Genomic DNA, 25,650 nt, shown 5'->3' with positions numbered 1-25,650 from the left:
CTTCAAGACTCAAGCTCAAAAGTCTTAGGCATAATGACAAAAAAGAAAGAAAAACCCCTATGTGTTCTTCCTTGGTAAATCTTTGGGAAATTATCCCACAAATAGGAAGCCATTGGTTAGCAATGTAAACAAAGGACCACATGAACTTGTTCCTTGAAATTTTCCGTAGGTGGATTCTTTAACAGGCAAATTCCACCTTGGCTATCAGCCTACACAAAGCTTAAAACATAGTCCTAAAGGACCCAGAAAATCAGAAATGATGACCCAGGAAAAACAAAAAATCTGTAGCATATGGAGGTACTCCCTTGGGAGGAAAGCAAAGGTTTTCTTGGCCCAAATGCTTTAATTTTAGTCAACGGTCCCAAGACAATTTAGATAGGAATGTGGGATATCCATAGGCTAAAATCCCGAAATGCTTCTTCCCTCTCCTCAATCCTATTTTGGCAAAATAACCAAGTGATCTAAGAGGCTCTGTACTTAAAATGTTTTAAAAATCCATGAAGTACATTAAATCTAATCCCGATTTTCTGAAAGAAAAATACTGTAGCCTATGGTCCTCATTATTTATAGTCGAGCTACATGTTAAATGTCAGTGGGGTAATTAACACAGTAGCCAAGATGTAGAATACCCTAGAAGGCTTCAAGCACACCTTTAAAAAGTGGTGAACATAGGCAAGTAGGCTTTTGCTAAAATAATAGAAAATAAATTCTCCAGTCCATGGCCGTATCACACCCTCAGTGAACTGTGAGTGTCCAGATTATTAAAATACCCTTTGAAGTCTCCATGTGTTCGGGGCGCCTGGGTGGCTCAGTCGGTTAAGCGTCCGACTTCAGCTCAGGTCACGATCTCACAGTCCGTGAGTTCGAGCCCCGCATCGGGCCCTGGGCTAATGGCTCAGAGCCTGGAGCCTGCTTCCGATTCTGTGTCTCCCTCTCTCTCTGCCCCTCCCCCGTTCACGCTCTGTCTCTGTCTCAAAAATAAATAAATGTTAAAAAAAAATTTTTTTTAAAGTCTCCATGTGTTCATCGATGCTTATGATTACCTCACTGAGCCAGGGATTCCCTTATGAAAATAGTGCTGGCCCTGCCCCACTACTCTCGACGGCCTTCCCACTGGAATGAAAGGAAATCTGGCTCAGGACGGCAGATGGTGAGGTGGCAATGGGAGAAAAAAAGCAGCACTAACTTCTCCAGAGAGTAGGGTTCCTTCCAGAAATGCATGCCATTGGCCCCGGGGCAGGAAATGCTCCTGTTAGAGGATCCTGATACATCTCCGGTCTCCACTCGAATGCCAAAAGAGGACCGAGCATGAGACCGATGGTCAGAAACAGCACCCATGCACGGGTTCAGCTTTGAAGAGAACATCTGTACGTATGTACAAATTAACTGAGCTCAGTATTTCAAGATTTCAAAATTGGGGATCCCAGCAGCAAATGTAGAGTGTCTCCCCACGATCTCTTCTCCAAATGAGGATTTGCCCCCTGTGCACTGATTTTCTACACCAGCCCACACTCTAGGTGAATGCGAGTTACCATTCACTGTGGGTGCCCACGATGCCCACATTTCAACGATTCTCTTAGCCCCAACACCCACCAAAGAGATCAGACTCCTCCATCTACACAAAATGAAATCGCTTTCTTGGGGAGAGGTATCGTACCCCCCACCCACGCCACAAAGGTAAACAATGACTCCTAATGATTTTACATCTGTTTCCCCAACTAATAAAAATCCCCTGAATATGTTTTCTTACTCGTCTCTTCCCCCAGTACCTAGCAAGGTGATTGATATCAACCAGGCCCTTAAGCTGTTTGCTAAATGAATGAGTAGATGAATGAGTCTCTTATTTAAATTCGGATCCACTCGCGTGCCGTTTCTGAGCCTTCCCTGGGATTCTGAGGGACCCCGAACACGAGGCTCACCTCACTTGCTCTGCTGTTTCCTCACCCACTGATCTGGGCCAGGAAAACAAACTTGAAAGGAGACTAAGTGCAGTTCCCCAAGCCTCTAGGTCACCCTTCCACCTTCGTCCTTTCCCATTCTCCACCCCAACTTGAACAGACACATTTAGTCACCTAAATACCCTCTAAACACTATTCGGGAATCTTGGAGTCCTCTTTCAGAAAGCAAGCCCTCACTGTGCCCATGAAGCCTTGGATATCCGTGATTAAGCTGCCACCCTCCACAGAAGCTTCTTCTCAGATGCCACTCTTCAGCTCGGAGGACCTCTAGCCTAGCAGCTGGACCTACGGCTACTATCAAAATAAAAAAAAAGGGGGCGCCTGGGTGGCTCAGTCGGTTAGGCGTCCAACTTCGGCTCAGGTCATGATCTCGCGGTCCGTGCATTCGAGCCCCGCATTGGGCTCTGTGCTGACAACTCAGAGCCTGGAGCCTGCTTCGGATTCTGTGTCTCCCTCTCTCTCTGCCCCTTCCCTATTCACGCTCTGTCTCTCTCTGTCTCAAAAATAAATAAACGTTAAAAAAATTTTTTTTTTTTTTTAATTCAAAAAAAAGAGAACACATCGATGCCTGTGACTATGATACAGGGCACGGACTTCAGCAGCATCCACTGGGTGGCCTGGGACCACTTCATCAGCACCACAGGGGACTGAGGCGGAAAGTCCGCATCCCAGCCGGTGGGCGTGGGTGTCTTACATGCACGCATTTGAGAATCATGCCTAGGAAGATTTCAGCGTTAACAAATGGGCAAGTGCAGCAGAGAACAGGAAATTTCCTCACTGAGAATTTAGAGAAAGTTTGAAATAGATCTGCATCTTAACAAAATGTTGGAATGATAAACTTTTAATTTTGCTCAAGTTTACCTAACTTTAAACGGGTTGCAAAATGCCTTCATCCCTAAAGACTTTTCTAAGCTGGTCTTTTTCAAAGTAGCTCTTCAAATGAATTTAGGCGACCCTGTAGTTAATCCCGGTTTGTTAGAATAGTAGAGATAATGTGATGTCAGAGTTAAGAATCAACCAGACTTAGGTTCTGAGTCTCATATCTACTTTTGTCTGCTGGTAACTCTTGGCCAAGTCGATATTTCCACGCAGCTTCCTATCACTTCTCCGGGGTGACTCCAGCGCTAAAGGAAATACGCGTCAAATGTCTGGCACACAGTAGGATGCTATAAATGCAACATGCTCTTCTGCCCTCCTTTTCTTCCCTAAATTCTCCTGGTCCAAGCATAAAGCAAGTGTCCTTCAAAATGCATGACCTCTTAGATGCACAACCGTGAAGAAATGGTACTGCAGAAATCTTAAAAAGCAGGAGAAATCCGAAATGTTGGTGAATTCCATATTGAGACTCCTCTTCATCTTGACGTGAGACTTTAGAGCTCCACCACATATTTAATTCAGCTTTGCGTTACCATGCAGAGTGTTAACCACAGATCATTTATTTCAGATCACTTCCCTGAATACTAACTCCAGAAAAGTAAAACCACATCTCCTCCCCAAGGTCCAAAATTATAAATTTCAAGGCAGCACACATACACGTAAATAAAAGTACACCATAAGCTATGTAACATTCTAGAAGCAAAACAATGGCCTTACATGATGATCTTCAATGTTCTTCAAGAGCCTAGGATCATCAAAGTCACATGAGTCACTAGGGGGAGGAGGTATCCGGCTGTGAGAGAGAACAGAAAATACTTATTCAGTTCAAAAACTTCTCTAAAATCTACCCACACCTAGTAAGAATTTGTCTTGAAGAAGAATCACACCTAAAAAGCCTATAGATTTATATTAAACTTTTAAAGATTTGGAATAATGCATATTATTTCAGACCTCGAGGTAGAAAATCTTTAGCCTTATTATAAGCAGAGTTTTTTTATATGTTCATTATAAACAACGACACAGTTACAAGAAAAAACAGAGGCAGGGGTCAACACTTTGTCATTTTAGCTGTTCTCTAACATCTACCAGGGAAAATTTCTGAGTATTTACCTCAAAGCAGGTAAAATAGAACAATTATTGTATTGTATCTAGGCATTCATTTATGGTCAGAACTCATACGTAGAAGAGAGAAGGAGGCAAATATTGTGAGAAAGGAAACGATAAAACTTGATACGATGGCAGTGTGCTATCAACACTGAAGAAAATGTGAAGGGTTAAATATATTCCTGTATCCCCACTTCCTCCTGAAACCCCTCCTTGGAAACAAAGACGACGGAAGAAGTGACCACAGCCGAGGTCAGCCTAAACTCTGGATGTGGGAGTTTAGCAGAGCAGAAACCAACAGCTTGTGCGGTGAAGAGACTAGAATACCAACTGATGCCCCTTGCAGAATCTTGCGGAAGCCGAGCAAATGGCAGCCTGAGGTGCCTGTCCGATAAAGGGAAAGTGGGAAGCAGGAGGGGTTCCAGATCCATCTGAGGAAGAGTCTGCCTCCAGGAACCTTCCCCCTCATCCCATGCAGCCAGATAACTGAACTTTTTGGAACTCAGAAAGCCATGGAAGGTTTATAGTTTGGAGAAGTCAAATCAGAGTAGCCTTGGACCCAGCAACACGGGGCACACAAGCCGGTAGGGTAGGGAACTCTCCCAGGACAGGAGTCTTAAGTGCATCCTTCGTGACCATCAACTCTCTGCCTCTACTCAGCTCCTTTAACAGCCACAGCCCGATTTACAGCCTGGAGAGTTCTCCTCATGAGAAGACGACTGATCACATAGAAGACCGAGGCTGACATCCAAGGATCCTCTACTAAAACTGCAGGTCCCGGCCGATCATCCCACAGGGAAGCCAGTCAGTCATCAACTGCGTGGTCTCCCCTGCCCATGTAGCCCTACCAACCAGCTTTGTTAGTATATAAATCTTAAAACATGAGCACACACCATCACTAGTCCTAAGGGAAATGCCAATCAAGACCACAATGAGATACCATTTCACACCCATTGAGATGGCTATTGTGTACATGAAAACAAAAACAGAAATTAACACGTGTTACGAGGATGTGGGGAAAATGCGTGTTGCTGCCAGAAATATAAACGGTGGAGCTGCTGTGGAAAACAGTTTGGTGGCTCCTCAAAAAATCAAACATAAAACTACCACACGACCCGCCAATCCCGCTTTCAGGTATATACCCGTAATAATTAAAAGCAGAGACTAGATACTTCTATATCAATGTGCATGGCAGCATTAAACACACCAGGCAAGAGCAGGAAAAAACCAAATGCCCATCAACAGATGAGGGGTTATACAAAATGTGGTATATACATACAATGGAATATTACTCAGCCTTTCATGTCAATAGAATTCTGATACAGGCTACAATATGTATGACACAACTTTGAAGACATTATGCTGGGAAGCAGGAAGTATGGAAGGTATCAAGGGAAGGACTGGCTATTTCTTGTTAAATTCGTGTAGTTCCGCTATTACTTTTAAAAGCATATTCATGTTTAACTTTAGTTTGGTTCTCTCTTGGAAAAAGAAATATGAAACTTTTATTAACAAAATATTTAAGCAAAAATGACAACACAGAATTGTTCCAAAACCCTTCCCACTAAGACATCAAGCAGTGCTAGAATCCACTTACCAAAAATCATCTGAGGATGGTTCTCTTGTCAATTCCGGAAAATGACTGCCAGAGAAAGGGAAACAGAGTGTTCATAAAACTGATCAAGAGAGGCACCCACACAAAACATTCTCCGGGACAGATCATGTATTAGGTACGAGACAAATCTTCACAAATTCAAGGAAACTTACGTCACATCAGGCATCATTTTCAACCATAATGGTAGGACCAGAACTCAATTACCAGAATGAAACTGAAAATTCAAAACTATGCGGAGATTACACAACACACCACTGAGCAACCAATGGGGTCAGAGAAGAAATCAAAAGAGAAATAAAAAAAAAAAAAAAAAAAAAAAACACAGGGAGACAAAAGAAAATGGAAATCCAACATAGTAAAACTTATGGGATGTGGCAGAAGCAATTCTAAGAAGGAAGTTCACAGTGATAAATGCCTGTACGAAAAATCTAGAAAAATCCCAAATTACCTAGTTTTGCACCTCAAAAAACTAGAAAAAGAACAAATGAGACAACGTCCTTTGTATACTAACTTCCTTAGCATAAGGAAGAAAGTAGCAAAGATTAGAGCAGAAATTAATGAAATAGAGGGGGAAAAAAAGATCCATGAAACTATGAGCTGGTTCTTAAAAACAAAATTGACAAACCTTTAGCTAGACTCAGCAGAAAAAAGCAGGACTCAAAATCAGTAATGGAAGAAGTGATACAATAGAAATATGAAGGCTCATAAGAGATACTATCAATAATTATATGCCAAGAAATTGGACAACATGTAAAAAATAGGTAAATGGATAAATACCTAGAAACCTACAACATACCAAGACTGAATTATGATGAAATAGAAAATCTTAGATTGACTACTAGTAAGGAGATCAAGTCAGTAATCAATAGCCTAACAATGAAAAGTCACATCCAGACAACTTCACTAGTGAATTCTCCCAAACACTCAAAGAAGAATACCAATGCTTATCAAACTCTTCCTAAAAACAGAATAGGCGAGAACCTCCCAAACTGTTTTTACAAGGTCAGCATTACCCTGATACCCAAACCAGTTAAGGGCACCACAAGAAAATTAGAGGCCAGTACTCCTGGTGAACACAGATGCAAATATCCTCAACAAAGTATTATCAAACTGAATATAATACGTTAAAAAAAAATCATGCACCATGATCAGTTGGGATTTATTCCAGGATACAAGGATGGTTCAACATCTATATTCCATCAATGTGACACACGACACTAACAAAATGAAGGATAAATATCATATGATCATCTCACTACATGTAGAAAAAGTATTAGACAAAATTCAACATCCATTTATGACAAACATTCTCAACAAAATGGCTATAGAGGGAACATACCTCAACATAATAAAGGTCGCATGTGACAAGCCCACAGCTAACATCATAATAGTGAAAAGCCGAAAGCTTTTCCTCTAAAATCAGGAACCAAACAAAGATGGCCACTCTTGCCACTTTTATTCAACACAGCACTGGATATCCCAGCCACAGCAATCAGGCAAGAAAAATAAAAGGTACCCAATTCAGAGAGAAGTAAAATTGTCACTAATTGCAGATGACAGGATACTATATATAGAAAACTTTAAGAGTCCACCAAGTAACCATTAAAACAAATGAATTTAGCAAAGGTCGGTTGTATTTCTGCAGACTAACAATGAATCATCAGAAGAGAAATTTAAAAATCTCAACCAAGGAGATGCAAAACCTGACACACTGAAAGCCATAAGACATGAAAGAATATAAAGACTCAAATAAATATTAAGATATTCCATGTCCATGGATGAGAAGAATTTATACTGTCAACATGTCCGTACGAACCAAAGCAATCTACAGAGTCAATGTAATTCCCATTTAAATTCCAATAGCATTTTTCACAGAAACAACAAATAGTTATAATTTGTATGGAACTACAAAAGACCCAAATTGCCAAAGCAATCTCGAAAAACAAGAACAAAGCCAGGGACATGACACAGCCTGGTTTCAGACTATATTACAAAGCTATAGTACTCAAAACAGGATAGCACTGGCATAAAAACAGACACATATATCAATGGAACAGAAAGGAGAGCCCAGACATGAACCCATGCAATATGGTCACTTAATTTCTGACAAAAGTGCCAAGAATACATAACAGAGAAAGGACAATCTCTTCAATAAATGGATAAATCTCTTCAACCAACTGGACAGCTATCTTACACCATACACAAAAATTCACTCAGAATGGACTACAGACTTGAATGTTAGACTTGAAACCATAAAACTCCTGCAAGTAAATACAGGTATAAGCTCCTAGACATTGATCTTGGTGATCATTTTTTTGGATCTGACACCAAAAGCGAAGGCAGCAAAAAGCAAAAATAAACAAGTGGGACTACACCAAACTACAAAGCTTCTGCACAGCAAAGGAAGCCATCAACAAAATGAAAAGGCCACCTACTGAATCGAAGAAAATATTTGAACATCATATACGTGGTAAGGAGTTAATATCTAACATATATAAAGAACCCATGCAACTCAATAGAAAAAAAAATAATCTGATTAAAAATGAGCAGAAGGAGGGAGCCTGGGTGGCTCTGTCAGCTGAGTGTCCAACTTCGGCTCAGGTCATGATCTCAACAGTTTGTGAGTTCGAGCCCTGCGTCGGGCTCCGTGCCGACAGCTTGGAGCCTGGAGCCAGCTTCAGATTCTGTGTCTCCCTCTCTCTGCCCCTCACCCGCTCACACTCTGTCTCTCTCTGTCTCTCAAAAGTAAATAAACATTAAAAAAAATTTTTTTAAATGGGCAGAAGGAGGGATGTCTGGGTGGCTCAATGGGTTAAGCATCTGACTTCGGTTCAGATCATGATCTCAAGCTCCATATCGGGCTCTCTGCTGTCCACGCAGAGCCCACTTTGGGTCCTCTATCTCCCTCTCTCTCTTCCCCTCCTCCACTCATGCTCACTTGCTCTCTCAAAAATAAACATGTTTTTACAACGGGCAGAAGATCTGAATTGACATTTTTCTGAAGAATACAAACAGATGGCCAACAGGTACACGAAGATGTGTTAACCATCATGTAAATGAAAATCAAAACCACAATGAGCTATCATCTCCTACGTGTTAGAATGGTTACAAGAAATAAGACGTGTTGGCAAAGAGGTGGAGGAAAGGAAACTCTTGTGTGCTTCTGGTGGGACTATAAATTGGTGTAACTGCTATGGAGAACCATATGGAAGTTCCTCAAAAACTTAAAAATAAAACTACCATATGACCCAGCAATTCCAATTCTGGGTATTTATGAAAGATTCTGGGTATTAAGAAGATCAAAACACAAACTCAAAATGATATCTGCACCCCATGTTCACTGCAGCATTATTTACATAGTCAAGATATAGTCAAGACATCCTCACTGTCTATAAATGGATGAAAGGATAAAGAAAATATGGTACATATGTACAAGACAGCATTAGCCATAAAAAAGGAAATCTTGCTATTTGTGACAACATGGATGGACCCTGAAGGTATTGTTAAGTGAAACCAGCCAGCCAGAGAAAGACAAATCCCATATGATCTTATGTGAAATGAAAATAAACAAACAAACAAACAAAGCAAGCAAGCTCACAGATACAGAGAACAGGTTAGTGGTTGCCAGAAACAAGGGGTGGGGAGTGGTCAAAATGGGTGAAAGGTGCAAAAGATAAACATCCACTTATAAAATAAGTCATGGGGATTTAACCTACAACATTGTGACTGTAGTTAATAATAAATACTATACTGCATATTTGAAAGTTGCTAAAAGAATAGACCTTCAAAGCTGCAACGCAAGAAAAAATCAATTTTGTAACTATGTGGGGTGACAGATGTTAACTAAACTTACTGTGGGGACCATTTTGCAATATATACCAGCACTGAATCACTATGTAATACATCTGAAACTAACAAAGTTACATGTCAGCTATACATCAATTAAAAAAAAAAAAAAAGGCATTCAGGTAAAAATAGGAGTAAGACATTTATAATTATTAGGTTATAAATTTAAAGAAGTTAAATTTATAGAATTAAAGTTTTAAAATTAAATTTATAACATTAAATCCAGGGATTTCTTACCAGGAAAATATTTGCAGAAATAAACTGTGTTAACTGTTCAAAGTTGGGACCCATTACATTTTAAACCCATTCAGTAGTTACTACGTATCTAAATCTCTTACAAATATCCTTTCCAAATACCAAAAAGGTATTTGACTAAGCAACTAAAAATAAACTTGTTTTGCTGGAAGAATGCAGATCAAATTTTAAGCGATAAACAAACTTACCCATAGGTTACCCCAGCAATGCTGCACTTCTTGAAGTTCATGATATTGCATGTAAGAGTTCCAGTTTTATCAGAAAATAGGTATTTCACCTAAATCAAAGAACGGAAGAAATGTACATCAAAACTGTAGTAAGATATCAACACAAATAAATACAGTCTTTCCTTCTCTATTTTTCAAAAATCTCCATTAATTTTAAAAGGTAAATTCCCTCAAAGCAAGTAAAACACGTTTTATAATTATATATATTATGATGTTACAACATATTTTATAATTATATATTAAATATATAAATACGTTTAATGCACAGACCACTGAGGCACCTGGGTGGCTCAATAGGTTAAGTGTCCGACTTCGGCTCAGGTCATGATCTTGCTCTCTGTGAGTTCAAGCCCCACGTCGGGCTCTGTGCTGATGGCTCAGAGCCTGGAGCCTGCTTCGGATTCTGTGTCTCCCTCTCTCTCTGCCCCTCCCCTGCTCACTCTCTACCTCCCCCCAAAATAAATATTTTTTTAATTAAAAAACAAACAAAACAAGAAAACCTTGTCCACTAACCAAGCCTAGAATGCAGTTGTGTGGAAACGTGCAAAGGAGGGGCCTCGATAACAGTCCTGCTGCCACATCCGTCTCTAAGCACAAGCACTAGGTCCTTCCACAAGGACACATCACTCTCCAGGACAGTCCCACGATCTCATACAGCACCCTGGTCTAAGCATTCAATATATCAAAACAACAAGCTCAGACTTGGGCAACCCTCAAGACATTTTTTCTCACTCCACTCCTAATTGGGTTAAGAAAGCATATCCTGAAACAACACAGAACAAACATGAAGGTCCTCCATTATAGTAACAGTTAAGATGACAGACACAAAGGCAGCATAGACGTGCTATAGATTATAGAACCTTCTGAGATACAAAGTTTTACAGATTTAACACACAAAGCTCCCAATATACAAAGGTGAAAAGATAAATTTCTAGAGGTCACGATTAGCTGAATGGAAAAGAGATGAACTCCAAATGCACATGTGCTGTGCGAGTTATGTTCTCTCCAGTGGATCATGTGATGGGGAAGTGGGCAAAGAGCTCAAGAGCATAGGGGGATGGCTGCCCAGTTCAGGCTCTGGACACAAACTAGTTAATGTGGACTCTGGAAAAGTCACCTCCTCCTTCTGGGCCCCGCTTTCCACATCTATGAAACAAAGAGTTTGGCCAGAAGATACAGAACATCTGGGAAATGAGGTCATGGATTGGTGAAGGGAGAATAATTAACAGAATTGTCTCCTGTAAAAATTCCAGTTTCTCGGTGGTTTTCTAAAGAGGGGCCATGATTGCTACTGGATGTACTCCAGGGATCACAAGGGGGAAGCCATGCTTTACTGTTTTATGGAAGAGGGATTAATGTGTGAATATTTATTCTGTACTTTCTCTTAATGAAACGATAGAGGCAAATGCACTATGAATTATTTTTGAAGCAATCAAAGGGTCTTCAAGTAAAGGAAAATTAGTAATGTTCCTAAAGGAGTCAAATATTACATAGAAATAAAAATCAGTAAAGTATGGGTAATTAATGCTTCAACCATAAGTTTTTTTTTTTTTAAAGTTTATTTATTTTGAGAGAGACAGAAACAGTGTGAGTGGGGGAGGGGCAGAGAGAGCCGGAGAGAATCCCAAGCAGGCTCTGTGCTACCAGCACAGAGCCCAGTGAGGGGCTTGAACTCACGAACCTGAGCCAAAACCAAGATTGGGATGCTCAACCGACTGAGCCACCCAGGTGTCCCCGTAAGTTTTTACACACAGTAGGTCTAGGGGTATAAAAAATTCAGTAGAATCAGCCTTCCAATAAGCAGAGTTTCCTTCTGCCCCTCTTTTTTAAAAATTAAAATATTATATCACAATGTTAAAAATGAAAGCTTTCTAAGAAGGAATTATCAAGATTTGCTCCCATTCTGCCTGTTGAATTTTAACTTATCCTTAAGTTCCAAGTCAAAACTAGGTAGCTTGACCCCAAGCAAACTTTTCCCATGTTCCCAATCAGGATGAATTATTACCCTGGGTACAACTTGAGCACTTGTAATCCATCAATTACTCGGATCCAACTTAACGGGTCCTGAGAACAACGGTAAACTGAGCACCGTGTTAAACTATGACCAAGGCAACCAAAGACTTCATATTGGGCACATCCACACCCTCGAATAGACTCGAAAGGTTCAGGACAGAAATAGATACCACGTCACTATTGTGTCTCTCATTTTACTGTTTTTACATTTGGAGAGACGGTCATGGAGACATGGAAGAGAGATTAACTTTACTGAAAAACTAAAAAAGCATTCAAAGAGGAGGCAAATTTAGTCTGCCATATATATAGCACTCACCTTGCAGGGCTGCTGGGAGGTTTAAATAAGATGTATAAAAGGAAATTACAACCTTTAATTCCAATGTGCTCAAAAGAGGGCTTTCCTTACAGTAATTTCAACACAGGATGAAGATAAAACGCAAACACAACTCATTAAAGGCAACGGGGGTTTCAAAGGTGAGAGCAGAAAAGAAACCCGTTCCCCAGAATGTTCCAGAAACAAAATCTAAAACATGTGAGAAATGTAATAGATTTACGTCCCTGCAAATTAGTTCCCTCATGTTTTGTAAGGTTACCCAATACCTGCATGTCTGAATCATGGTTTTCCCCATCATTTCCTCCTGATACACAATTTTAATATCCAAACTAACGTTGCACTTTAGTTTTTGTGTTAATTTTTTTGCAGGTACCTTCTAGGTAATAAAATACACCGATGCCTCAAAAAAGCAGGTGAAAACCAACTAACATTTCTATTTAATAATATTGTACTTTCAATATTATATATATATCTATATATAGATGTATATAAACATAGATATATATCTTCAGACATCAAAACCACATTCCCAGAGAACTATTTTTCCAAAATGTCTGATGGTTCTAGCACTGGCCTCCCCAGATGCTCGTGTCACCACTACCAAAGTTCCCAGAGAAGCTCTCACCTGCCCCAGCTCTTCATTGAGGTTTGAGGTCCTGGCCATCGCAGGGGTGTCATTTCCTAGATAATACATATCTGTGTCCTGAGAGAGAGAGGGGGGTGGGGAGGACGCTTCAGACAATAAATACCATCAGTCCTTCACTCAGATCAACACAGAAAAGCGGCTACAACTGATAGTATAAATGCTCATTTGGGTGGGGAAGTACAAGGCCATTAGTATAGAGAACACTGTGATAGAAGACAATATACAATTTATACACAGAAGGTTTGGTTGCAAGACGATCACTGCATGACCTAGTCCAACCCATGCTTGTGATCAGCCAATACCTCATTCACAGGGTTGCCGGCAAGATCAAATAACAATGCACAGGAAGGCGCCCAGTCTACAAGCACTGGCTGAAGTTCACTGCTTAATGGCCACGGGAGCTCCCAAAAAATTCCACCTCCACTCTCGCAACAGAATCCAAGTGTATATGGTCACGGTGAATTTGATATACGGTGAACACTAAAACAGACACACCTACGAGACCTTTCCTGCGGCACTAATTAGACTGTAAACGCATTTGCAGCCGCTTCGTCCCCACTCGCCCGAAGACATGCGCCCGCTGAGCACTCTGCCTCCATTATCTCACTTAATCCTCACAAGGACCCCCTGAATGGGCACCCACGTCCTCCCCTTTCACAGACCGGGAGGCGGAGGTCCCAGGCATCTAGTCCTTGCCACCACCGGCTCAGCGACAGCCTCGCCAGAGACCCCCTGCCAGTCATCTGGCCAGTTTAAGTCCCAGACCCAATCCTAAATTAACCACGTTCTTCCTTTTCTGCGAGCTTGCCTGAGAGGCTCTGAGCCAACGGGAGAAAACGCTGGTTGACCTTGCTCCGGTCACCCAACTTTGAAGCTCTGCTGTGATACTCACCCAGTTTATAAAAAGGGCTTGAGTGTATTTCACAACCTCAAGAGTCACCAACAGACTGATGGGAATCAGATTGTTGTACAAGATGATGAACGTCAACAGGTTATAGCCGAAATTATCCGAGGTCGTGTCTGTGGAAGAAAAGCAGAGCATCTGTGAGCTTTAGTTCGTCTCCACTCGGTTTCCCTTTCCTTTATGCTTGTGGAACTTTTCTAGAAGACGTTCGTGGTGTATGTATAAATCGAGAGCTTCGAGTTACAACACTGTGAGCGCCTACTACGTGGCATACAGTGCATACCAAGACTGTTAATAGGATCCCTTCCACCAGAGAGCTGGCTTCTAACAGGAGGTTGTGGGGAGGAGAGGAAGCAGGAGCCAGCACGCCCCTCGCTGTCCATGCAGCAGGCTACATCTACTGAAGGAGGAGTTCGTAGGGCATTGCTGAAACCCGGACAGGAGGTTTTTCAATGGGAAGGCATAGTCGCTGAAGGCCATCCGGAGGAGGCTTTAGTCCAATTTTGGCAGAAAGAGACAAGCCAGCTAACTAAAAAGGATGGAGAAAAGAAAGTAGGCATTTCAAATGGCTGTAAGGAATATCTACGGCCTCGCTAATAAGGTCAGAGTCTATTTGGAATCCTCCAAAGAGTGTGTAAGGTACAAAAAAACCAAGTGTCAATGGTGGCGGGCAGAGAGAGAGAGGTAGGAAGACTTGAGCCTATTTACTGAAGGTAAGAGAAGGAAATCTTAACAGAGGAGGACCCCTAAGGATGGAACAAGACCCCTAGAGGACAGAATCCAAAGCAGAAGTAGGGTCAGTGTGGCCAGGAAAAGGGACCAGGAGAGGGAAAAGAGGTCCGTTTCAAGAGAGCAAAGTTCTTTTCCTAATGAGCATGACACTCCGGTTGAAGGAAAAAGTGGTATGATCTTCACTTGGCAAGGGGGGAGGGAGGATTGCAGCCGGCTGAAGGTTTGGATTTAAAAATGCCTCTTGAGGGGAATGGGTGTTTCAAGAAAGCAAAGGCTAGGATTGGAGATTAGTAGTTTGTAGGGACTTGAAGCCCCAGTTGAGTTTTTCCTCCCCAGGACATTAGTCCAATGGTGGTGGTTTGACTCATCTGTAGAGTTCTAGAGGGTAGTTGTGATGGCAAGATAAAGGGCTGGTGAAGGATGACAGGGAGGGGGCACAAGCTGGTCAGTGGCTGTTGTGACCTTCGCCCCAACCCTTCACTTCTTCTCACCCACCAAGGCTTCCATTTTCCCCGCCAAATGCTTCTTTTCTTTCTAACATGTCACTTTGCTATCTTGTTCTTTTGAATCATATAGTTGCTAAACAGCATCTCGAAGTACCAATAGTCGACAAACGTCCCCGAGGTTTAATTTGCTCAGGAAGAGCTGCCGACGAGAATCGCGTATTAAGAAATTTAAAATGTCAGCTTTCAACACAGGCCAAAAATTGCTTCGGATCATCACAGTGTAAGTAGAGTACGTTCAGGAGAGACCCTATGCATAAAAGTTCATTCAGCCAAACAAAAGCAATCAAGTGGAGGTGAGCGAGGACAGAAGCTGATAGAAGATGAAGTCACAGCTCCGAGACCGACAACGCGAATGTCAAGTCCGACGGCTCTTGCCAGAGCTACGCCAACTTTTCCATAGGAAAACAAAGCAGAGAGCATTATGGGTGGGACAGAGAGACCCTTCTCCCACCACAAATCATGCACCTAGTACTGGAATTTGACATTAGGCTACTTATTTATTTTAATGTTTATTTATTTTTGAGAGTGGGGGAAGGGCAGAAAGAGAGGGAGACACAGGCTCCAACCAGTCAGCCCACAGCCCGAAGGGAGGCTTGAACTCATGAACCACGAGATCATGACCTGAGCCAAAGTTGGACGCTTAACCGACTGAGCCACCCAGGCACCCCGACATTAGGCAATTTAAGTGCCAGTTCCCACAAACCCTGTATACCAAGATAGTGGCCAATGCTGTTTATTTATCCAGATCATGATATTTTGAAACTATGTATGTACAGAAAGTATCAGTCTTCATATTTGAAGCTAGACATCTAATACAGTCCAAAGCCAAATTTTAAGAACAAAACCAAGGGTTTTGATCCAACCTACAACCCGAGTCCCAGTCATACTTGTAAACGTTGCAACAATAGTTCCCCTGAGCAGTTCAAAGGGTTTGATTTTTCTGCAGGAGATAATTAGAAAAGGAAAAAAAATGTTTTGACGGTTTAACCAAAATACATTTAAAGACAGGAATAACAAAAACTTCAAGAAAAGATTCAAAAGTCTTAAAGTTCAAATTTAGTTCTCAAAATATTTTGTCATTAAATTGATTTGTCTTCTGGAATTGCTCTATAAGAAGCTTAGCAAATCTCTCAAAACAAGAAGCAATAGAACTGGACAAAATTATCAAAAACAAGTAGTTAAAGTGCTTGGAAATTAATCGCAGTGCCTACAAAAAAAAATTCAAAAGCATGCATTTAAAACTATCTACTTAATCTAAGTGGAAACGTCTGGCATTTAAGTCAGAGGCTATTTCCCTCTTCTTTCCCTTTGAGCCATGATGCTCAAATCCTGCTCGGGGTGGGTAGACGGGACTTGCGGCTCTCATGCCCCCGACCCCAGCTCCATGAGAAATTCTATCCCAGGGTGAGGCAGGCCGAGACGCCAGAGGAAGGCAGGTTGTCAGGACAGGACTAGCCTGAGGAAGATGTCATTATTTGGAACACAGCACGAAAACATCCATGCCAAGGGCACTGCCACAAAGAATAGGGATCCCAGGGGCTAACCATCAGGGAAGATGTACATCTCACGGTACTAGTAGGAGCAAACAAAACAGAAGGCCAGCTAGAAATCAAAAAGGGATATCTGTGGAAATAAATGACCGAAGAAACCTTGGAAAGATCACACTCCACCCTGGTGGTCCAGAAAATCACGTCCACGCACAAGGCTGCACTTGCTTAGGAGAGACTTACGAACTACCAGTCCCCGGCTGAATATGGTCAGACTTTAAATTCCCCAAACACTGAAGGTATTCCACAGCCACACACAGATCAAACAACAAAGGAGTTTTAGCACGACCTTACTATCTCAAGGCGTTTAAGCACAACCTCTGACCAATCACTGCATGACCCCTAAGCTACGCTGACCCTAGGAATCCAGGCTTAAAGATAAAACCAAGAAGAGGGAGTGCTAATGAGGATAGGGTTTCTTTCTGCAGTGATGAAAACATTCAAGTTAGGTAAGGGCTAAAGGCAGCACAAATAGGAATATACTAAAAACCTTGATATAGCTTAAACTATACATTTCAACAGTTTTAAAAACATGGGACTAAAACTGAGCAGTAAGAGGCAGGAGAAAACACTTTACAGAATTTTTCCAGGCAAGTCACTAAACAGGTAAACAAAAAACAGCAACAAACCCCAGGAGGAAGAGGAAACTGTCCTGAATTGTTGCAACATATTATCTAAAGCACCCAGGTTTCAACAACCAACAGCAAAAATATGAAACATACAAGGAAACAAGACAAAAAGAAATGCCTCTGAGGGGGACCCAAATGATGGACCAAAGACTTCAAAGCTATTATAAAGAACTAAAAGAGACTGTTTAAAGAATTAAAAGAAAGTACGAGGACAATGACTGATCAGAGAACACTGATAAAAAGATAGAAGAACCAAATGGAAATTCTGAAACAGAGAAGTATCGTCATTGAAATTAAAGAAATCCCCGTGAAGCTGACCAGACGTGAGGCAGGAGAGTAACAGACAAACTTGAATGCAGATCAATAGAGATTACCCAATTTGAAGAACAGAAAGAAAACAGAATAAGAAAAACTAACATAGCCTAATAAAGTCCCATCATGTGGACCAATACGTGCATAACGGAACTGCCAGAAAGAGAAGGAAGCGAAGATGTGGCAGAAACAATATTTGAATAAATCGTAGCTAAAAAACATCCCACGCTTGATGAAAAATATTAATGGACACATCCAAAAAGCTCACCAAACTCCAAATGAAAGAAACTCAAAATTACTGAAAACCCAGGACAACTTTGAAAGCAGCAACAGGAAAATCACTCACATACAAGGGGAAGCAGCTGACTTCTCATCAGTACAACAGAGGCCAGAAGGCAGTGAGATGGCATGTGCAAGGTACTGGTAGGAAAAGAACACCAACCAAGAATTCTACAAGAATCCTGTATCAGCAAAACTCTGCTTCAAAAACAAAGGAGAAACTAATACATTCCAAGATGAAAACAGAATTTGTTGCTATCCAATCTGCCTTACAAGAAATACCAATGGAAATTCTCCGGGATGAAAGGAAGGGACACCAGACAGGAATTAAATCCATATGAACAAAGGATATCAGTACAAGTAATTACACAGGTACTTCTCTTTATCCTTTCTTTTGGATTTAAAAAAACACGGCAAATTGCACCGTTGGACTTATATACAGATGTAATATAGGACAGCACAAAGGAATGAGAGGACCAAGCTATTATGAAGCAAAGAAACAACACAAGCTGGTAACTCAAATCTACAGGAAGAAATAAAGAGTACCAGAAATAGTAAATAAGTAGGTTAATGTAAAACAACTCTACATTTTTTCTTTTTGCTTAATAGACACTAGATTATATAAAAGCAACAACCATAACAATGTATTACTAGGTTGATAACATAGACCTAATTTATATGATAATAGCACAAAGCAGGCAAAGAAAGGAATCCATACTGGAGTAAAATTTCTGTATTTTACTGGAATTAAGTTAGTATTAATCTGAGGCAGATGCCCATAAACTGAGACATTAATCCCTAAGAGCAACCACTAAGAAAGTAACTCAAAAAAATCATTAAAAATATAATCATTTGAATAAAAAACAATCCCCAAATATGTCAATCTTCATTTCATCACATGACTCCTAATCTTCCAAAAAGGCTGGCCTTATAGAGAGGAGCCAAAAGAATGAAGGATAGCATGGCCACCCTTCTCCAAAACTGGTTTAATCTTACTTCAACAAGCACTCCATCCAGACACTTACCCATCTTCTTGATGTACCAGTTCTTTCCACCTTGAGACCCATTCCAGTACAGGGCCCCCACCGAGCTCACCAAGGCCATGACCAAGAGGATGCCAAACAACACCAGGATCTGCACATTGGTCACTTTCTCAACATTCGATCTTTTGAGAGGTGCTTTTGTGGAATTCTGTACAACAGCAGTGAAAATCAGTAAGAGTCACAGAACAGGTTTGAGGTTAAGGAGTGGGGAGAAAAGGAGGTAAGTTAACCAAATTCAACACATAAAAAGTAAAAGACTGTATTTTTTCCCAATAGCCAATGGAATTAAAAAGTGCACCGCACTCCTGAATCAACAATGTTTGAAATAAAGAACACATTTCAACTCTTCATGCTTCAATCTGTACTTAATGATTACATTTTAGTACAAAATTGGCTACTTTTGCAATCTTAGAAAACAAGTTCTAAATCATTTAAAGTCAGTTTAAAACAGGATGTTTTTAATGCAAGAGAAACTTAAAGATTCTGTACCATAAGAATCTAGAGTGAATGTCCAAAGTAATATAGCTCTACAATTAAAATACAAAGAACTATTTTTCAAGTATGTATTTTCCCCTCAAAATGGAGGAAAAAAAAGACCTACACAGACACACAGACATCGAAAATGCAAAATAGGTGTTGACATGATTAGGTGTCAAAATGGACAAAGGGCTCATTTGGAAAACTGAACAAGGAACAAGCAGGTACATGAGGAAAACTCTAGTGGTCTTGAGAAATCTGAGTGCAGTCTTGAATTATAAACAAAATGTAGACAGGAAAGTAAGACAAAAGTGGAAGACAGCCTAACCATCAACAAACACGTACGGTCTAATTCCTGACTGCCAGTGAGGAAACCATCCCAGCTCAAACAGAGGCCAGTGTCGGCAAGTCAGTTTAGAAAGATTCGTTAAAGCCGGATTCAAGGACCGCTGCTTATCAGGTAGAAAATTTGGGACTACATCCTCTTAGCACTGGAAGAGTCAGTAGAACTGTTCACACTGGACGGTTATGCACCTGAAGTCATCTTACTAAAAATTCTCTGATTCTAATTGCGCCGGGGAAAACAATGAACGGTTCCCCAGTGATGTCCATGCCCTAATACCTTGACCCTGTAAATACGTTGTTTTATGTGATAAAAGGGGCTCTGCATACAATTAAATTAAGGACATGATTTGGGGAGATTATCTTAGATTAGCCAAGTGGGTCCAATTTAATGACGTGGGCCCTTAAAACCAGAAAATGAAGAGATCCTTTCCTGGCTACCGTCAGAGGGAGACACAAGACTAGTCCAAGGCGTACAATACTGCCGTCTTTGACAATGGAAAACAGGGGTCATGAACCAAGAAGTTCAGGACGCCTCTAGGAGGCTGGAAAGAGCAAGGAAAAGAGTCTCCTCTAGAACCTCCTGGAGTGTTCTAGAAAGGAATGTTGTCCTGCAGGGGTCGTGACATGGGTGAGACTCGTATCAGACTTCTGACCTAAAGAACTAGATAACACGACCACTTCATGTTGTTTTAAGCTACTGAGTCCCTATAATTTGTTACAGCAGAGCAGTGATAGGGAATTGATATAGTAACCCCGAAGATCGTACTAGTCCATTCCTGGAGGTGAGCCGCCCCTGGATTAAATCAGGAGCCAGGAACTGGATAGGGGCAGATAGACACAGGCTGCAGTCTGCAGGTCTCCCTCCAGGAGTCATGAGCCTGGTCTCTCAGGTGCAAACACTGGTTTGTGAAAATCGGGGGATTTGAAAGCTTGAAGGGCACTCACTGGCCTTAAAAATGGTGCCTTGTTCAAAACTTAACTCATGACTCTTCACTATTTTTCATTCATCTGATCATTAAAAAAACCTAGGATGAAAAGGTCTCCAAAAATAAAAACATGGATCAAGTCACAACATAATAAAATCAAGATGAAAACAGGGAGCAATCCATCCCTATGTTTCCGAGAGAATACTGTGCCACAACATCGCTGAAACTGTGACCAAACCCACAAATGCTACCCTCATGATCTGGTTTCCTGTAAGGGTGGGGAATCGTTTTACTGGCAATTTTGAAGTGTTTAAGTATTTAAACAGCCCAGCAGCATTTTCCTTTATATCCTCTTTTCTCCCTTTCACTTCAGTTCTCTGAATTATTTGTCCTTTACAGACTTTTTTTTTTTAATGTTTATTTTATGGGGCACCTGGGTGGCTCAGTCAGTTAAGCTTCCGACTTCAGCTCAGGTCACAATCTCATGCTTCGTGGGTTCGAGCCCCGCGTCGGGCTCTGTGCTGACAGCTCTGAGCCTGGAGCCTGCTTCGGATTCTGTGTCTCCCTCTCTCTCTCTGCCCCTCCCCTACTCATGCACGTTCTCGTTCTCTCTCTCTCAAAAAATAAGTAGTAAAAAAAAAAAAAAAAAAATTTAAAATGTTTATTTTGAGAGAGAGAGAATGAATGGGGGAGGGACAGAGAGAGAGGGAGAGAGAGAATCCCAAACAGGCTCCATGCAGAGCTGGATCCCATGACTGTGAGATCCATGTGACTGTGACTTGAGCTGAAATCAAGTCGAAGACTTGACCAACTGAGCCACCCAGGCACCCCTGTCCTTTACAGACTTTAAAATTTCCTTTAGAATCTAAATGGAAGTCTATTAGTGAAGGTTGACCCATCAAAAATCAAATCCCATCTACAGGTTGATGGGGACAACATATCACCTCTGGTCTTATGGAAAGAGCAAGAGACCCATTCCAAGACTCCCTATCCCAATCTTTTAAAACTCATGATCTTATCTTTTCGTGTTTATTTTTGAGAGAGAGAGAGAGAGAGAGAGAGAGAGAGAGAGAGAGACAGACAGACAGTCAGAGTGTGAGCGGGGGAGGAGCAGAAAGAGAGGGAGACACAGAATCCAAAGCAGGCTCCAGGCTCCGAGCTGTCAGCACAGAGCCTGATGTGGGGCTCGAACTCACGAGCAATGAAATCATGACCTGAACCAAAGTCGGACACTTAACCGACTGAGCCACCCAGGAGCCCCAAGATCGTATAGTTTTTAACAAACATTCACTGGAGGCACAGAGAGAAAAAAAATTACAATACACATCATTTCTGTGACTTCATTAGTTTCTTGGCTTCTGATCTTTTCCAACTGTTGAGTCCTGGCCAGTGAACAGGGTTAGGAAAAGCTATCTTGTGTCCGATATTAGAGCTCAAAGCTTCAATCACACGTAGTTCGTGCGGAGCCGAGCTCTGCCTACTCACTCCCATTCCCTGAACATCTCAACTTGCAGAGATGAGCGTGTAATGTTAATTCTGACTAGCATCGTAAATTCTTCTACAAAATTCTTAGGAAACGCTGCTACTTCTAAGTAATGGAGTTCTGTAATAGAAACCAGTCAAAATGTCAGAGTCTGAAAAAGCTTCCAACTGACCTAAATTTCACACGTTTTCTTCTCTCCTAACAGAGTAGTCAACGGAGCAACTAGCAAGAACATGCCCTCCGGAGCCATACTGCCTAGGTTCGAATCCCAACTCTCCCTCTTACCGGGTGGGTATGTCATTTCAGTAACTTACTTAGACACTCGGTCTCAGCGTCCTCATCTAGAAAGTGGGCACAACAATAGTATCTTCCTCATAGGGCCATTGTGAGGAATAAACGATTTAGTACATGCAAATTGCTTAGAACGATGAATGAAGGCACTAAGTATTTGCTGTAATGAATGTGATAATACCCCTTTTCCATTAAATCAACCAACAAAAACTGTAATATTGAAAATATTTCCACATGTAACTACACCCAACTTGAAACAAGGGAACTCTGAAGAGTGGAAGACACTGCGGGAAGAGCTTAAAGAACGAACACAAAAGTAGCAGACCCCTAAAGCAATTGTGCTTCCTCTCTGTGGCCAAGCAGCGCACGTACAGACAAAAACGTTAGCTCACAAGCAGAACGGTTTCCAGCTACAGGTGTTAGATTATATTCCACTTAAAAGCTCCTTATTTTTCGTTGTTGTTCCAGTCCTAAAGGCACGGTGCATCTAGCACCGATGTTTCTGGGGCTTTCCATCATCCTGCACTCTAACAGTCAACACGTAACAAGCCTCGCATGGGTTTATCACGTGTAGGTGCGATGAGAAGCGCCCATCTCACGAGACGCAAACTTCATGAGGTAACTGTGCACACCTTGCTCAATAACAAGATGATGGGATCATTTTTAGGCATAACTTAATTATCTCTTACACCTTAGCTTCAAAGCTACACTACCAATGTCACCCTGAGAAAAACAACCGGCATACAAGGAGTCTCGGAGAGGGGTGAAATTTGTAACATGCACAATCTAAACACAGGTCTCGGGGCCCCAAACTTGAGCTCTTTGTCACCTCTGTCACATCACCATCAAAACACAAGTGATCTGGGGCGCCTGGGTGGCTCAGTCGGTTAAGCGGCCAACTTCGGCTCAGGTCACGACCTCACGGTTTGCGAGTTCGAGCCCCGCGTCGGGCTCTGTGCCGACGGCTCAGAGCCTGGAGCCCGCTTCCGATTCGGTGTCTCCCTCTGTCTCTCTGCCCCTCCCCCACTCATTCTCTCTCTCTCTCTCTCTCTCTCTCTCTCTCTCTCTCTCTCAAAAATAGACATTAAAAAATTTTTAAAAACCAAAACAAAACAGAAGTGAGCTGGTTAGTGGAGTGTTCTAATCAGCTCTGAACTGGTGAAGACCCAGCCGGAAGGACAGACGAGACGCCTCTCGGATTCACCGAAGGATCATGAGCCATCCAAGAAGGGCCTCAGCATTCACTGACTATTTTTTCTTCGGGCTGCCACGGACCCCCACCCTCTCGTACACACCCCCCTCCCCCGCCGCCATTCCAACACGCCATGCCATTCCATCCCAGGCCCGGAACTTCTCCGCGACCTCCTCCTCCTCCTCCGCTGGGAGCTTTCCTTACCCAGGTGAGGGCACTCCTTCCCTGAAGCCCCTCAAGCAGAGGGTGCTTACACGCCTCGGCCTCGGAAGCTGGTGGCACTTCTGACGCTTTATGCCTCTGATGCCACCTTAAAACGCTCCCCCGTGACACTCACGCCATTCGGCTACACCGCCTTCTGCTTCTTCCCTCAGCGAGTCCACCGACCTCTCGGCCATGGCCCCCACACTCCCAGGAGGTGAGCATTTGGCTTAAGGCATCCATCTTGGCCCCAGGGCTGCCATCATCCCGTCTTCACGACCATAGCTCCGACCGCCAGATGCGTGGTCTCTCAGCCCCGTATTTCCCAGCCTCCCACAGTCCTACCGTCGGCCTCCCCCTCCCCCGGCTCACTCTCAGGTCTCTCCGCCTAAGAAACCCCAGGACGAGCACTCCACACGGCCTGTCACGCAGCAGCTGCAGCAGCCTTCGAGCCTCACGAGCCTCTGAAGCCTCCTCACCCTCCACCTCCCGCCACCCTGACTCCGTTGCATCTCCCAGCTGGGGCGGATGTGGGCTCCAACGCGTCATCTGTTCTAGTCAACAGTTAACTCTCTCCTCTTCCGTCATCTGATTAAAAGAGCGGACCAACTCAAGAGCACCCCTCTCTCTAACCCTCCATCTAAAATGTGCTTTCAGCACGGAGTCCGCTAACGGCCCCAATCCTGGGGGGCCTGGCCCTTCTGCAGTCACCCACAGGACTTGACTGCGCTACCCGGTAATTCCCCATTACTCCTTAGTCCATGTGGCTCCCAGAGGGCGAGTTGGGCCTTTCACTATTGCATCCATACAGGCCAGCTCAAGACTCGGTGCACAGTGGTCACTAAATATTTTTGAACGAAGAAGTACAGTCAAATATAGGCTTCGGAAGCGAAACTAAAGAGCAGACAAGCCAAAAAGCCGATTCTCATGAACAGCAACCGTTAGCAAAGTAAGATGCCAAACGAAACCAAAGCAATGTAAGAAATGACACATCAGGACACTGATTTCTACAGAATTTCAAAACCTGTCTGGCGAAACACATCATAATACAAATGCGGGCTGCTTCAAACCCACAAATAATAATTTAAAAATCACAATCAGGGAGAAAGAGCAAAAATCATTTCAACTTAATTTTTTTTTTTTTTTTTTTTGGTGTATGAAGAATAAACATTAACTCAAATATAACTGATTTTACATTGCCAAGGGTTCAGTTAAAAGGACAATTTACTGTAAAATCCTAATTCACAGGGTGAGGAAGAGAAGCAGCGAAATAAGGAAGTTAGAATGAATCCCCGCTTAAGTGCAGAAGATAAAATTAGTTAGAACTGTTTGTCCCCCTCAGTCTGGAAAACAAAGACCATCGATATTTCAGGCAAGAGAGAATACACATGCGATACGATCACAGAAATCCAGGAAAAACTACCCAAGGAATCAGGTACGTCCTTTCCAAATTTAGGTCACAAACTTGAGCTTCCCAAATGCAACGCCTGCATTTGCACTCTCTACTCTAGAAAAGCGGAAAGAAAAAAATCATTTCTAAAACCAGCATTGTTTTTCAGCATAGAAATGTTTTACCTGCATGAGTTTGGTGTCGTGTCCAGTATAAACAACTATGCCAAAGACCCACTGAGTGTTTCTAAGCTGTGTACCTCTTAATAAGATCTGGTCGGGCCCAAGGGGAACAGGGCTAAAAATAAGAAACAACATTTATATTTAATGATAGTGTGACACATGAGCATGAGCTTTTCCCTTAAACATAAACCCACAATTAGTCTATTAATTTGATTGTTCCTTTTAGTCAAATTTGAATTATTTCACTGAGACACAGGGGCAATAAAGGTTACCAATGCCTTAATTTAAAAAAAAAAAAAAAAAAGTGTCATCCTATCCATTTATCACCACGAGGAAA

General features: G+C 42.1%; 1 protein-coding gene across 1 annotated transcript in view; it reads right to left on the bottom strand.

Moving 5' to 3' along the window:
* LOC125934215 (phospholipid-transporting ATPase IB) overlaps positions 1-25,650 on the bottom strand; it is a 433,509-nt gene that overhangs the window by 333,505 nt on the left and 74,354 nt on the right. The window contains exons 10-16 of the mRNA XM_049647534.1: positions 25,317-25,428; positions 18,809-18,974; positions 13,767-13,894; positions 12,854-12,931; positions 9,843-9,931; positions 5,536-5,580; positions 3,552-3,627 (exon numbers count right to left, since the gene is read on the bottom strand). Of these exons, the coding sequence (XP_049503491.1) occupies positions 3,552-3,627; positions 5,536-5,580; positions 9,843-9,931; positions 12,854-12,931; positions 13,767-13,894; positions 18,809-18,974; positions 25,317-25,428 (694 nt within the window). The remainder of the gene's footprint in view (positions 1-3,551; positions 3,628-5,535; positions 5,581-9,842; positions 9,932-12,853; positions 12,932-13,766; positions 13,895-18,808; positions 18,975-25,316; positions 25,429-25,650) is intronic.

This window comes from Panthera uncia (assembly GCF_023721935.1).
Source record: "Panthera uncia isolate 11264 chromosome A1 unlocalized genomic scaffold, Puncia_PCG_1.0 HiC_scaffold_16, whole genome shotgun sequence".
In the NCBI taxonomy this organism is placed as follows: domain Eukaryota; kingdom Metazoa; phylum Chordata; class Mammalia; order Carnivora; family Felidae; genus Panthera; species Panthera uncia.
Note: the sequence above shows the minus strand (reverse complement) of the source record. Positions and strands in the feature narration are given on the sequence as shown.